Source organism: Somniosus microcephalus, chromosome 2, assembly GCF_052327205.1.
Source record: "Somniosus microcephalus isolate GS21.2 chromosome 2, FLI_Smic_1.0, whole genome shotgun sequence".
Classification (NCBI taxonomy): Eukaryota; Metazoa; Chordata; class Chondrichthyes; order Squaliformes; family Somniosidae; genus Somniosus; species Somniosus microcephalus.
In genome coordinates this window covers 389,759,981-389,776,202 of record NC_140988.1, presented here as the reverse complement: position 1 = coordinate 389,776,202, position 16,222 = coordinate 389,759,981, and the positions used below count along the sequence as shown (strand labels likewise).

At 49.2% G+C, this 16,222-nt stretch overlaps 1 protein-coding gene across 1 annotated transcript in view; it reads right to left on the bottom strand.

Annotated features, from left to right (window-relative positions):
• adam19a (ADAM metallopeptidase domain 19a) overlaps positions 1–16,222 on the bottom strand; it is a 279,529-nt gene that overhangs the window by 8,481 nt on the left and 254,826 nt on the right. Inside the window, exons 22-23 of the mRNA XM_085967554.1 lie at positions 11,043–11,288; positions 9,531–9,706 (exon numbers count right to left, since the gene is read on the bottom strand). Of these exons, the coding sequence (XP_085823680.1) occupies positions 9,531–9,706; positions 11,043–11,288 (422 nt within the window). The remainder of the gene's footprint in view (positions 1–9,530; positions 9,707–11,042; positions 11,289–16,222) is intronic.

Genomic DNA, 16,222 nt, shown 5'->3' with positions numbered 1-16,222 from the left:
CCTTATATATTCTACCAGTTACATCCTCAAAAAACTCCAGTAGGTTTGTCAAACACGATTTCCCTTTCATAAATCCATGTTGACTTTGTCTAATCCCGTTGATATTTTCTAAGTGTCCTGTTATCACATCCTTTATAATAGACTCTAGCATTTTCCCTATGTGGCTTGAGCAGTGGTGCAAGGGAGAGGGATTTAAATTCTTGAGGCATTGGAACCAGTTCTTGGGGAGGAGTGACCTGTACCAAGGGGACGGTCTACACCTGAGCTGTGAGGGAGCCGATGTCCTCGGGGTAATATTTTCTAGGGCGGTTCGGGAGGATTTAAACTAAATTGGCAGGGGGATGGGAACCTAGATAGTGGAAAAGAGGGAAGTCATATGAAGTCAGAAATAGATGGTAGAAAGGTGAGAAGCAATAAGCAAAGGAGAGAAACACAAAGGGCCAAACTAATTCATAATGAGAGTGTGAAAAAAGCAAGCCTGAAGGCTTTGTATCTTAATGCTAGAAGCATTAGGAACAAGGTGGATGAATTAGTTGTGGAAATAGAGGTAAACAAGTATGATTTGATTGGGATTACAGAAACGTGGCTGCAGGGTGGGCAAGGCTGGGAACTTAACATCCAGGGATATACAATATTTAGGAAGGATCGGCAAAAAGGTAGGGGAGGTGGGGTAGCATTGCTGGTAAAGGAGGGGATTAATGCAATGGAAAGGAAGGATATTAACTCGGATGAAACGGAATCTGTATGGGTAGAAATGAGAAATAGCAAGGGGAGGAAAACGTTAGTGGGTGTGATATATAGGCCTCCAAATAGTAATATGGAGGTGAGGGAAGGCATAAAAAGGGAAATTAGAGAAGCGTGCGATAAGAGCACAGCTGTCATCATGGGTGACTTTAATTTACATATTGATTGGACTACCCAAATTAGTAAAAATTCTGAGGAGGAGGAATTCCTGGAATGTTTTCGGGACGGTTATCTGGACCAATATGTCGAGGAGCCGACTCGAGATCAGGCCATTTTAGACTGGGTATTGTGCAATGAGAAGGGACTTATCAACAATCTTCTTGTACGAGGCCCCTTGGGTCAGAGCGATCATAATATGATCGAGCTCTCAGTCGAGATGGAGAGTGAGGAAACTGAATCAGAGACTAAGGTCCAGAACTTAAATAAAGGGAATTACGAGGGTATGAGACGGGAATTGGGTAAGATTGATTGGGTGGTGTTTCTGGGGGGATTGACAGTGGATAGACAATGGCAAGCATTCAAAGATAGAATGGAAGAATTCCAGAACATGTTTATACCGGTTTGGCATAAAAATAAACCTAAAAAGGTGGCTCAACCGTGGATAACGAGGGAAATTAGGGACAGCATAAAATCAAAAAAAAGGGCATATCAACTGGCAAAAAAAAGCACCAGACCGGAAGATTGGGGGCAGTACAGGATACAGCAAAAGAGGACAAAGGGATTAATCAGGAAGGGGAAAATAGAATACGAAAGTAAACTTGCAGCAAACATAAAGACAGACTGCAAAAGCTTTTATCGGTATATCAGGAGGAAAAGACTGGTAAAATCCCAAGTCGGTCCCTTGCAGTCCGATTCGGGAGAATATATAATGGAGAATAAGGAAATGGCAGACCAATTAAACTCATACTTTGGTTCTGTATTCACAAAGGAGGACACAAATAACCTCCCAGGAATATCGGCAAACATAGGGACTAATGAGAGGGAGGAGCTGACAGAAATTAGTATCTCTAGGGATATGGTGTTGGGTAAGTTGAGGGGACTGAAGGCCGACAAATCCCCGGGGCCTGATAAACTACATCCTAGGGTACTTAAGGAGGTGGCCCTGGAGATAGCAGATGCTCTAAGGATCATCTTCCGGAACTCCATTGACTCGGGAACAGTACCCGTGGATTGGAGGGTAGCTAATGTTACCCCAATATTTAAAAAGGGGGGTAGAGAGAAAGCAGGGAATTATAGACCAGTAAGCCTTACATCGGTTGTGGGCAAAATGCTAGAGTCCATTATTAAGGATAAAATAGCGGAGCACTTGACAAATGGGGAAAGGATCGGACAGAGTCAACATGGATTTACAAAGGGTAAATCGTGTTTGACTAATCTGCTGGAATTTTTTGAGGAAGTAACTGGTAAAATAGATGGGGGAGAGCCAGTGGATGTGGTGTACCTTGACTTCCAGAAAGCCTTCGATAAGGTTCCACACAAAAGATTATCATGCAAAATTAAGGCTCATGGGATTGGGGGCAAAGTATTAACGTGGATAGAGAACTGGCTGGCGGATAGAAAACAGAGAGTTGGAATAAATGGCTCGTTTTCGGAGTGGCAGGCAGTGACCAGCGGGGTGCCGCAAGGATCTGTCCTGGGACCCCAGCTGTTCACAATATATATAAATGATCTGGATCAGGGAATTGGATGCAATATTTCCAAATTCGCTGACGACACTAAACTAGGAGGAGGGGTGGGCTCTGATGAGGATGTCAGGAGGCTACAGTGCGATTTGGACAGGTTGGGAGAATGGGCGGATACGTGGCAGATGCACTATAATGTGGATAAATGCGAGGTTATCCACTTTGGGGGTAAAAACAGGAGGGTAGATTATTATCTAAATGGCAATAGATTGGGAGATGGGGAAGTGCAGAGGGACCTGGGTGTTCTTGTGCACCAGTCACTGAAGGAGAGCATGCAGGTGCAACAGGCGATTAAGAAGGCAAATGGTATGTTGGCCTTCATATCAAGGGGGTTCGAGTATAGGAATAGGGATACCTTACTACAGCTGTACAAGGTGCTGGTGAGACCGCATCTGGAGTATTGTGTACAGTTTTGGTCGCCCCATCTGCGGAAGGATGTTCTTGCCATGGAAAGAGTGCAGCGGCGATTCACCAGGCTGATACCTGGAATGGCGGGAATGACCTACGAGGAGAGATTGAATAGTTTGGGCTTGTACTCACTGGAGTTTAGAAGATTGAGAGGGGATCTCATCGAAACATATAAAATTATGGCAGGCCTGGACAGGCTGAATTCAGAGAGAATGTTTCCAATGGCAGGGGAGCACAGAACCAGGGGCCACAGTCTAAAAATAGCGGGCAAATCATTTAAAACAGAGATGAGGAAGAATTTCTTCACTCAAAGAGTGGTGAGCCTGTGGAATTCCCTGCCACAGAGGGCTGTGAAGGCTAATTCAATAAATATTTTCAAGAGAGAATTGGATATATTTCTGAAGGCTAAGGGGATTAAGGGTTACGGAGAAAAGGCGGGGACGGGGTACTGAACTGGTAAGATCAGCTAAGATCTCAGATGAAGATCAGCCATGATCTCATTGAATGGCGGAGCAGGCTCGAAGGGCCGAATGGCCTACTCCTGTTCCTATCTCTATGTTTCTATGTTTCTACTACTGATGTTAGGCTAACCGGTCTGTAGTTCCCTGTTTTCTCTCTCCCTCCTTTTTTAAATAGTGGGGTTACATTTGCCACGCTCCAATCTGCAGGAACTGTTCCATAATCTATAGAATTTTGGAAGATGACAACCAATGCATCCACTATTTCCATGGCTACCTCTTTTAGTACTCTGGGATGCAGATTATCAGGCCCTGGGGATTTATCAGCTTTCAGTCCCATTAATTTCTCCAGCACTATTTTTTTACTAATACTAATTTCCTTTAATTCCTCCTTCTCACTAGACCCTTGGTTCACTAGCATTTCTGGGAAGTTATTTGTGTCCTCTTCCGTGAAGGCAGAACCAAAGTATTTGTTTAATTGCCACGCCATTTCCTTGTTCCCCATTATAAATTCTCCTGTTTCTGACTGTAAGGGACCTATACTTCTCTTCACTAATGTTTTTCTTTTTACATACTTGTAGAAGCTTTTACAATCCGCTTTTATGTTCCTTGCAAGTTTACTCTCATACTCTATTTTTCCCCTCTTAATCAATCTCTTGGTCCTTTTTTGCTGAACTCTAAACTGCTTCTAATCCTCAGGCTTGCTACTTTTTCTGGCAACTTTATATGACTTATCTTTGGATCTAATACTATCCTTAATTTCTTTTGTTAGCCATGGTTGGGCCGCTTTTCCTTTTGTGTTTTTGCGCCAGAAAGGTATGTATAACTGTTGCAATTCATGCATTCGTTCCTTAAATGTTAGCCATTGCCTATCCACCGCCATGCCTTTTAATGAAGCTCCCCAATCTGTCATAGCCAACAAAGTTTCCTTTGTTTAGATTTAGGACCCTAGTTTCGGATTGGACTTCTTCACTTTCCATTTTAATGAAGAATTCTATCATGTTCTGGTCACGCTTCCCTAAACGACCCGCACAACAAGATGATTAATTAACCCCTTCTCATTGCACAATACCCAATCTAGGATAGCCTGTTCCCTAGTTGGCTCCTCAATGTACTGGTCTAAAAATCCATCTCGTACACACTCCAGGAATTCATCCTCCACAGTATTATTGCTAATTTGGTTTGGCCAGTCTATATGTAGATTAAAGTCACCCATGATTACTGCAGTACCCTTGTTACATGCGCCTCTAATTTCCTGTTTGATGCCATCCCCTACATTACCACTACTGTTTGGAGGCCTATAGACAACTCCCACCAATGTTTTCTGCCCCTTGGTGCTTCTTAGCTCCACCCAGACTGATTCTACATCTTGATTTCCTGAGCCAATATCCTTTCTCACTATTGCTCTGATTTCATCCTTTACTAACAACGCCAGCCCACCTTGTTTTCATTTTCACCTGTCCTTCCTAAATATCGAATATCCTTGGATATTCAGCTCCCAGCCTTAGAGTCATAGAGTTTTACAGCGCAGAAAGAGGCCCTTCGGCCCATCGTGTCTGCGCCGTCCATCAATCCCTGTTCAGTCTAATCCCATTTTCCAGCATTTGGTCCATAGCCTTGTATGCAATGGCATTTCAAGTGCCCATCCAAATGCTTCTTGAATGTTGTGAGGGTTCCTGCCTCTACCACCCTTTCAGGCAGTGAGTTCCAGCTTCCAACCACCCTCTGGGTGAAAAAGTTCCTCCTCAAATCCCCCCTAAATCTCCTGCCCCTTACCCTGGATCTATGCCCCCTTGTTATTGACCCCCCTACTAAGGGGAAAAGTTCCTCTTTATCTACCCTATCTATGCCCCTCATCATTTTGTGGTCACCGTGCAGCCATGTCTCCGTAATCACAATTATATCGTATCCGTTTACATCTATTTGTGCTGTTAATTTGTCTACCTTATTACGAATGCTTCGTTCATTCAGATACAGTGCCTTTAGATTTGACTTTTTAACATTTTTAGACATCTTAACATTTTTTTGTACTATGGCCCTATTTGTCTTATTACCACTTTTTCTTACCCGGACCCTATTTGTTAGTGCACTCTTTGTTTGTACGCTCTGTCCCTTCCTGACACAATCTGGTTATCCTTACCCCAATCACTTTCCTGCACTGCTTCCTTGTCTTTTCTCTTTAGCATTCTAGATGTCTCTCCACCGGGACCCTCCCGCCCCCCACCTTATTTAGTTTAAAGCCCTATCTACCTCCCTAGTTACTCGATTTGCTAGAACTCTGGTCCCAGCATGGTTCAAGTGTAGTCCGTCGCAACGGAACAGCTCTCTCTTCCCCCAGTACTGGTGCCAGTGCCCCACGAATCGAAACCCACTTCTCCCACACCAATCTTTGAGCCACGCATTCATCACCCTGATCCTACTGACCCTGTGCCGCTCGTGGCTCTGGTAATAATCCAGAGATTATGACCTTTGTGCTTCTGCTTTTTAATTTAATCCCTAGCTGCTCAAACATAGAAACATAGAAGATAGGAGCAGGAGTAGGCCATTCGGCCCCTCGAGCCTGCTCCGCCATTCAATGAGATCATGGCTGATCATCCAAACTCAGTACCCTGTCCCTGCCTTCTCCCCATACCCCTTGATCCCTTTAGCCTTGAGAAATATATCTAACCCCTTCTTGAATATATTTAATAAGTTGGCCTCAACTGCCTTCTGTGGTAGAGAATTCTACAGGTTCACCACTCTCTGGGTGAAGAAATTCCTCCTCATCTCAGTCCTAAATGGCTTACCCCTTGTCCTTAGACTGTGACCCCTGGTTCTGGACTCTCCGACCATCGGGAACATCCTTCCTGCATCTAGTCTGTTTAGTCCTGTTAGAATTTTATAAGTTTCAATGAGATCCCCTCTCATTCTTCTAAACTCTAGCGAGTATAAGCCCAATCGACCCAATCTCTCCTCATACGTCATTCCTGCCATCCCAGGTATCAGTCTGGTGAATCTTCGCTGCACTCCCTCCATGGCAAGAACAACCTTCCTCAGATAAGGCGACCAAAGCTGCACTCAATACTCAAGGTGTGGTCTCACCAAGGCCATGTACAACTGCAGCAAGACATCCTTGTTCCTGTACTCGAATCCTCTCGCTACAAAGGCCAACATACCATTTGCCTTCTTAACCGCCTGCTGCACCTGCATGCTTACCTTCAGCGACTGGTGCACAAGGACACCCAGGTCTCGTTGCACTTCCCCTTTTCCCAATCTATTGCCGTTCAGATAATAATCTGTCTTCCTGTTTTTGCCACCAAAGTGGATAACCTCGCATTTATCCACATTATACTGCATCTGCCATGCATCTGCCCAATCACCCAACCTGTCCAAATCATCCTGGAGTTTCTCGGCATCCTCCTCACAGCCCACATGCCCACCCAGCTTTGTGTCGTCTGCAAACTTGGAGATATTACATCTAGTTCCCTCGTCTAGATCATTAATATATATTGTGAACAGCTGGGGTCCTAGCACCGATCCCTGCGGTACCCCACTAGTCACTGCCTGCCACTCGGAAAAAGACCCGTTTATTCCAACTCTTTGCTTCCTGTCTGCCAACCAGTTCTCTATCCAAGTCAGTAACTTACCCCCAATCCCATGTGCTTTAACTTTGCACGCCAATCTCTTATGCGGGACCTTATTGAAAGCCTTCTGAAAGTCCAAATACACCACATCCACTGGTTCTCCCTTATCTATTTTACCAGTTACATCCTCAAAAAATTCCAGTAGATTAGTCAAGCACGATTTACCTTTTGTAAATCCATGTTGACTTTGTCCGATCCTGTCACTGTTTTCCAAGTGCTCTGCTATTACATCTTTTATAATGGACTCTAGCATTTTCCCCACTACCGATGTCAGGCTTACCGGTCTATAATTCCCCGTTTTTTCTCTACCACCTTTTTTAAATAGTGGGTTTACATTAGCTACCCTCCAATCCATGGGAACTGTTCCAGAGTCTATCGAGTTCTGGAAGATGACTCTTAAATGACTGACCCCTTATCCTGAGACGATGCCCCCTGGTTCTAGACTCTCCAGCCAGGGGGAAACAACCTCTCAGCATCTACCCTGTCAATCCCCCTCAGAATCTTGTATGTTTCAATGAGATCACCTCTCATTCTTCTAAACTCCAGGGAGTATCGGCCCATTCTACACAATCTCTCATCATAGGACAGCCCTCTCATCCCAAGAATCAATCTAGTGAACCTCCGTTGCACCGCCTCCAAGGCAAGTATATCCTTCCTTTAACATTCGTCCTCTGTTTAACCATTCTGAGATTAGGACAATTAAGCCAGAAGCCCACCCATCACAGATTATCTACCATCACCTACAAGAACTCTTCAACCAACCAGTCTGTGACTATCATCATCCCATTGGATCCTGTTAACCAATCAAAGCAAAGCTAACATAACCGCATGGGAATCTGTTAACTGGTGCAGTCATGTGCTGGATTAGTGCGCTATAACCAGTACACTAGTATAACTAGTACTATAACCAGTACACTAGTATAACTAGTACACTAGCACAACTAGTACCATGACCAGTACACTAGCACAACTAGTACCATGACCTGTACACTAGTACAACTAGTACTATGACCAGTGCACTAGTACAACTAGTACCATGACCAGTACACTAGCACAACTAGTACCATGACCAGTACACTAGCACAACTAGTACCATGACCAGTACACTAGCACAACTAGTACCATGACCTGTACACTAGTACAACTAGTACTATGACCAGTGCACAAGTACAACTAGTACCATGCCTAGTACACCACTGGACCAGTTTCAGAGCTCGTGCTCGGCGAGTTGGAAAATTGAATCAGTTAATGTGATTAGTTGACTAGTACCAGATCACCAAGGGCCATGGAAAGTGCCGGAATGTTACTAAAGCCCTGGCTGGTTTATTCAGGGCCTTCACGCAACCCTGGCCCACACTATGTGGCTGGCGGTCACTGACTGACTGCATTGCCCAGTGATGACCATTTCTGTGTGATCACAAAGGTACAGGAGGTGGGGCGGGAGCACGGTTCTGCCTCCCACTCCGGGAATGCCACTGTTACATGGTCGGCAAGGAATGGTAGCGAGCTGTCCGTACCCAGGCTAAGAGGCAAAGCGGCTCCCATCAGAACTAAGACTAAAGCTGTGTGTCTTTTTCACTGGGGACCCCCTCAGGTGGAGCGAGTGACTTATTCCACATTACAAGGGCGAACTGGGCAATAAAACATCGCCTGGCCAGCATCAGCCACATCCCACAGAATATCGACCATCATCATATCAGAACCCGTCCGCCCGCCAGTCAGTGCCGGTCAGTCAGTGCCCGCCCGCCAGTCAGTGCCGGTCAGTCGGTGCCGGTCAGTCAGTGCCTGCCCGCCCACCAGTCAGTGCCGGTCAGTCGGTGCCCGTCAGTCGGTGCCGGTCAGTCGGTGCCGGTCAGTCGGTGCCGGTCAGTCGGTGCCTGTCAGTCGGTGCCCGTCAGTCGGTGCCGGTCAGTCAGTGCCAGTCAGTCAGTGCCAGTCAGTCAGTGCCGGTCAGTCAGTGCCCGAGTGCCCGTCAGTCGGTGCCGGTCAGTCAGTGCCGGTCAGTCGGTACCGGTCAGTCGGTGCCGGTCAGTCGGTGCCCGTCAGTCGGTGCCCGTCAGTCGGTGCCGGTCAGTCAGTGCCAGTCAGTCAGTGCCAGTCAGTCAGTGCCGGTCAGTCAATGCCCGAGTGCCCGTCAGTCGGTGCCGGTCAGTCAGTGCCCGTCAGTCGGTGCCGGTCAGTCGGTGCCGGTCAGTCGGTGCCAGTCAGTCGGTGCCCGTCAGTCGGTGCCCGTCAGTCGGTGCCGGTCAGTCGGTGCCCGTCAGTCAGTGCCGGTCAGTCAGTGCCGGTCAGTCAGTGCCGGTCAGTCAGGGCCGGTCAGTCAGTGCCCGTCAGTCAGTGCCGGTCAGTCCGTGCCGGTCAGTCAGTGCCGGTCAGTCAGTGCCCGTGCGCCGGTCAGTCAGTGCCCGTCAGTCAGTGCCGGTCAGTCAGTGCCCGTGCGCCGGTCAGTCAGTGTCCGTGCGCCGGTCAGTCAGTGCCGGTTGGTCAGTGCCCATCCGCCGGTCAGTCAGTGCCCGTCGGTCGGTCAGTGCCCGTCCTGCAGCGACCACTCCTCTATTCAGAATGAACAGTTTGTTATTCAGAGAGAGGCATGTTTTGTACATTGTGATACAGACCTGGGCGGTGAGGGCGAGACGCTGACTCCAGCCTTTCCTACAGCTGGTAGCCCAGTGCCAGGGGTCTGCACCAGGAGAGGTTTCTTCACCTTCGAGCTCGCCTTCGCAGCAGACGTGGGATTAAGAGGGAGGGGCCGCTGGGGAGCAATCTGCTGTGGGACATCCTGACACACCCACTGAAACACAGAAATTGCGATGGATTATTCTGTGATTATCGGATGAGCAGAGAGGAAGGTAGGACTGGAGACGACCAATGCTATCTCTCTGGTCAGTGCCAATGTTCAGAACAATGCAAGTCTACAGAACAAAAGAACTGGCAATAGTATAGCGCCATATCATGCCCCTTAGGCAGTCCAAAGTGCTTCACAGACAGGGAGCTACTTGGAGGAGCAGTCACTATACTGTCTCTTCCAACCCTCAGTCACTCCTTTCAGCAAAAGCATCCAGCTTCTTGGCAACGTAGTGAGCAGGATAGTAGCAGACTTCAGGAGGACAGACGGGTGATATGGGCAGACACATGGCAGATGCAGTTTAATGTGGATAAGTGTGAAGTGAAGCACTTTGGGAGAAACAACATGGAGAGGCAGTACAATCTGAATGGGACTATTTTGAGGGGGTGCAAGAGCTGAGGGACCTGGGGGTGCATCTTCACAAATCTTTGAAGGGATTTAAAATTCTGAGAGGTTTTGATAGAGCAAGTAGGGAGAAACGGTTTCCTCTGCCAAGTGGGTCGGGAACCAGAGGTCACAGATTTAAAATAATTGGCAAAAGAACTGGAGGGGCAGTGAGGAGAAATGTCTTCACACAGAGGGTTGTGAAGATCTGGAACGCACTACCTGAAGGGGAGGTGGAATCAGATTCCACAGGAGCTTTCAAAATAAATTGGACATGTCCTTGAAGAGGACTCATTTGCGGGGTTATGGGGAGAAAGCTGGGGTGCGGGACTAATTGGGAGCTCTTTCAAAGAGCCGGATGGCCTCCTTCTGTATCATTCTATGATTCTAAGGACTAGCAATGCAGTTTGTGAAACTATTCAGTAAGTCTGGTACTGTAAGGCAGGCACCAGAAAATCTGCCAGATTGTCATAAAAACCCAACCGGGTCAGTAATATCCTCCAGGGAAGGGAAACCCGCCACCCTTACCCGGTCTGGCCTACACGTGACTCCAGTCCCACACTCTGCAGTGAACTCAATGTCCTCGGCAACTAGGTACGGACAAATGACTGCAGCTTTGCCCATTTCAACCACATCCCAAGAACACAAAAAATAATTGTGCCATTGTCGACTCAGTCGCAGCCACTGCAGATGACCAACTCTGTCCAGCAAACACTTTTCCTTTTACAGCAACCTGCAAAGATTGGTCCTGCACTGGGCAGCAACAGCCTCACCCTGGTGTGCAGTTGAGGCCCACGCTGTTTCTCTTGTTTTGGAAGGATTAGCCTGCCAAGCCCACACTCGGTGCTACATCTGTAGCACCAGAACGCTACCCGGAGAGAGCAAAGGTCATACTCACCGGCAGTGTTTGGGGTCGTGGGTTGAAAGGCAGCGGTTTCCTGGGAGCTCCTAGTTTAGATGGATGGCTCTTTAGTTTCACAGAGACAATTGGAGAGTTCCTCACTGGTGGTGTGGCTGGCCGCGGTGGCTTGAGATTACTGTCGCTGTGCTTGGGTACGGCCAGAGGACGCACAATGTTGACTGGCTGTGAGTGAGCCGGGCGCCCTGGCTTCAGGAGTGGAGCCTGGGCCCGAGCCTGAGCTCGCTGTGTGAAGATACAAAAGATTACAGTTCAGTGTGAGCTGACAGCAATGCTCCTCCAAGGGCACAACCCCCCTCGTCCATTACCTGGTCAACCCAGCACGAGGAGATGAGAATCCATGGATCACCCTGGGCTCGCACAGCTGCAGTGAGACTCCATCTACTTCTTCACTGAACTTATTGTTCTCGGACCTTGGAGTGGACTAGGCCATTCAGCCCATCAACATTGCTGCACCATTTTATTTCCCACTGTAGCTCGATCTTTTTAATTCCAATGCCCTGCCCACTTTCCACATCCATCAAGACTCTTACTTCCCAAGTAATTACCTAACGACCTCCCGTTTAAACACATAGGCCTAGAAATTCGCTGGGCTGCGCCACCAGTTAGCGCCTAAAGAGGGCGCTCAGTGGCTTTAGCGCCACTGGCCGCGCCTCCCATGAAATTTAGCGGGGTGCTAATGGCGGCGTTAGCCTGTAGCGCTGCGCCGCCACCGATGACGTCATCGGTGTGCGCAGCACCCCGCTACTGCCCCGAACGCGATATTGGGTCGCGCCCCCCCCCCCGTAGCGTCAGTCGCAAATCGCGACCGGTTCAGGGGGCCTACCTGTGGTGGTAGTGGCGCAAATTAAAGGGGAGGTGCGGGGCGGCCATTTTATTCGGTGGCCGCCTGCCAGCACCTCCTCGCGCCGCCCTCCCCGGCCTCCTGTCTCCCCCCCCCCCCCCCCCCGGGCAGTGCCGGCTGTGTCCCGAGTGCCCGGCACTTCTCCTCGGTGCTGGGCTCTTTTGCCGGCACTCGCGATCGGTGATCGCGCTGGTGCAGGCCCCTCCCCTTTAAGAAAGGGGAGGGGCCTGCAGTACCGCAGTGCACCGTGCTGCAGCATGTGGCGCTGCGGCACGTTGTGCTGCGATATTCAGCTTCAGCGTCCCAAGAGGGACGCGGGGCGTCTCGAGCAGCGCCTTGTGTCCCTCTTGGGGTGCCCAAACTGAATATCGGGCTGGCGCTCCCGGCTCCTTCCGGGGCGGGACTTCCGGCGCCCAGGCGAGCTTGGCGCCCCAAATGCGGCGCCACCGAATTTTTAGCCCCTAGAATCAGAGAAAGTTCCAGCACGGGAGGAGGCCATTTCAGCCCATCGTGTCCGCGCCGGCCAACAAAGAGCTGTCCAGCCTAATCCCACTTCCCAGCTCTTGGTCCGTAGCCCTGCAGGTTACAGCATCCCAAGTGCACATCCAAGTACTTTTTAAATGTGGTTAGGGTTCCTGCCTCTACCACCCTTTCAGGCAGTGAGTTCCAGACCCCCACAACCCTCTGGGTGAAGAAATTTCCCCTCAAATCCCCTCTAAACCTTCCCCCAATTACTTTAAATCTGTGCCCCTGGTTTTTGACCCCTCTGCTAAGGGAAATAGGTCCTTTCTATCCACTTTATCTATGCCCCTCATAATTTTATACACCTCAATAAGGTCTCCCCTCAGCCTCCTCTGTTCCACACCTTGAGTATTGTGTGCAGTTTTGGTCGCCTTATCTGAGGAAGGATGTTCTTGCCATGGAGGGAGTTCAGCGAAGATTCACCAGACTGATACCTGGGATGGCAGGAATGACGTATGAGGAGAGATTGGGACGATTGGGCTTCTACTCGCTGGAGTTTAGAAGAATGAGAGGGGATCTCATTGAAACTTATAAAATTCTAACAGGACTAGACAGACTAGATGCAGGAAGGATGTTCCCGATGGTCGGGGAGTCCAGAACCAGGGGTCACAGTCTAAGGATAAGGGGTAGGCCATTTAGGACAGAGATGAGGAAGAATTTCTTCACCCAGAGAGTGGTGAACCTGTGGAATTCTCTACCACATAAGGCAGTTGAGGCCAATTCATTAAATATATTCAAGAAGGAGTTAGATATATTTCTTAAGGCTAAAGGGATCAAGGGATATGGGGAGAAAGCAGGGACAGGGTACTGAGTTTGGATGATCAGCCATGATCTCATTAAATAGCGGAGCAGGCTCGAGGGGCCGAATGGCCTACTCCTGCTCCTATCTTCTATGTTTCTATTTTCCAAGGAAAACAGACCCAGCCTATCCAGTCTTTCCTCAGAGCTAAGATTCTCTACTCCCGGCAACATCCTTGTAAATCTCCTCTGTACCCTCTCTAGTGCAATCACATCTTTCCTGTAATGTGCTGACCAGAACTGCACGCAGTACTCTAGCTGAGGCCTAACTAGTGTTTTATACAGTTGAAGCATAACCCCCCTGCTCTTGTATTCTATGCTAATAAAGGCAAGCATTCCGTATGCCTTCTTAACCACCTTATCTACCTGGCCTGCTACCTTCAGGGATCTGTGGACATGCACTCCAAGGTCCCTTTGTTCCTCTACACTACTCAGTGTCCTACCATTTAATGTGTATTCCCTTTCCTTGTTAGCCCTCCCCAAATGCATTACCTCACACTTCTCCGGATTGAATTCCATTTGCCACTGTTCTGCCCACCTGACCAATTTATTGATATCTTCCTGCAGTCTACAGCTTCCTTCTTCAGTATCAACCACACAGCCGATTTTAGTATCATCTGCAAACTTCTTAATCATACCCCCTATATTCAAGTCTAGATCATTGATATATACCACAAAAAGCAAGGGACCTAGTACTGAGCCCTGCGGAACCCCACTGGAAACAGCCTTCCAGTCACAAAAACACCCATCAACTATTACCCTCTGCTTCCTGTCTCCGAGCCAGTTTTGAATCCAGCTTGACACTTTGCCCTGGATCCCATGGGCTTTTAACTTCATGACCAGTCTGCCATGTGGAACCTTATCAAAAGCCTTGCTAAAGTCCATATACACTACATCAAATGCACTACCCTCATCTACCCTCCTTGTTACCTCCTCAAAAAATTCAATCAAGTTTGTCAGACTCGACCTTCCCTTAACAAATCTGTGCTGACTATCCTTGATTAATCCGTGTCTTTCTAAATGAAGGTTTATCCTGTCCTTCAGAATTCTTTCCAATAATTTTCCCACCACCGAGGTTAGGCTGACTGGCCTGTAATTACTCGGTCTATCCTTTTCTCCCTTTTTAAACAAGGGTACCACATTAGCAGTCCTCCAGTCCTCCAGCACCACACCTGAAGCCAGAGAGGATTGAAAAATGATGGTCAGGGCCTCTGCTATTTCCTCTTTTGCTTCGCTTAACAGCCTGGGATACATTTCATCTGGGCCTGGGGATTTATCCACTTTTAAAGCTGCTAAACCCCTTAATACTTCCTCTCTCACTATGTTTATTTCATCTAATATTTCACACTCCTCCCCACCGCTAGCAGTGTCTGCTTCGCCCCTCTCCTTTGTGAAAACAGACGCAAAGTATTCATTAAGAACCCCACCGACGTCTCCCGTCTCCACACACCGATTACCCTCATGGTCTCTAATGGGCCCTACCCTTTCTTTAGTTATCCTGTGCGGCGTTCTTGAGCCCAAATGGCATCCATAGAAACTCGAACAGTCCAAAGGGAGTGATGACAGCCGTTTTCTGGACGTCTTGCGGGTGTACGGGAACTTGGTGGTAGCCACGGACGAGGTCGATCTTGGAGAAGATTGAGTTTCCCGCCAAATGGGCGGAGAAATCCTGTATATGCGGGATCGGGTACCGATCGGGAGTAGTGGCGTCATTAAGGCGTCAGTAGTCCCCGCATGGCCGCCATCCACTGCCCGGCTTCGGGACGATGTGGAGAGGCGAGGACCAGGGACTATTCGACCGGCGAATAATCCCCAGCCATTCCATCGTGGCAAACTCTGCCTTCGCAGCCGCGAGCTTGCCGGGTTCCAGGCGCCGAGCTCACGCGTAGACCGGAGAACCAGTCGTAGTAATGTGGTGTTCGACACCATGCTTAGTGGCCGAGGAGGAGAAAGTGGGCTTGGTCAGCTCCGGGAATTCACCTAATAGGCGAGTGAACTCGTCCGGCGAGGGCAATGCGCAGGAGACAGTGTGCGACGTTGCGGAACTGCAGAAGCAAGGGATGGAGTGGAAGGTGGCCGCGTTAACCAATCGACGATTTCGTACGTCCACCAAGAGGCTGTTGGCACATAAGAAATCCGCGCCGAGGATGGCTTGTGAAACCTTGGCTGTAATAAATTCCCACTGAAACCGTTGCCCGCCGAAGCACACCTGGACCCGTCGTTTGCCAAAGGTACGATTGGCCCCGCCATTAGCTGCCTCGAGGGACAGGCCGTGCCTCCCAGACTGAATATCGAGTGCTGAGGCAGGAAGGATGCTACACTGCGCCCCGGTGTCACATAAAAAGCACCGGCCCGAGAGGGAATCTGTAATGTAGAGGAGCTTCCTGGAATTTCCAATCGCCATCGCGGCCGCCGAACGTCCCTCAGACTCGGTCCTCCTTTTCTGGAGTTGCTGCTGGTGATGATGTTGGTTGTTTTTAGGCGCGAAACTGCAGGGAGGGCGGCAGCCTCTGGCTTTCGCGCTGAAACGGGCGTGGTAAAAGCACAAGCCGGGGGATGGAGGCGTCGGGGCGGCGTTCGCGGGGGAGGGGTGCCTCGTGGCGGCGCAGTTTTGCTGCATGACCGCATAAATCGCATCTGCTTCTGCAGCAAGTGCTGCGCAATCTGTGGCTTCCGATCTGGCGAGGGCAGCCTGAACCTGCTCGGGTAGTTGACTCAGAAATAACTCCCGAAAGAGGAAACATTGTGGTTCGGAGCCAAGGAGCGTGAGCATCTGGCTCATTAACTCAGATGGCTTGGAATCGCCAAGCCCGGGCAAAGCGAGTAGCCGGCGGGCACGCTCCGCCTTCGTGAGCCCGAAGACCTGTATTAACCGCGCTTTAAGAGTATTATACTTGCTGTCAGCCGGGGGGTTTTCGAGCAGGCTGATGATCCGTGAGGCCGTGGAGTTGTCGTGTGCGGAGACCACGTAAAGGTAACGGGTCTGATCCGCAAC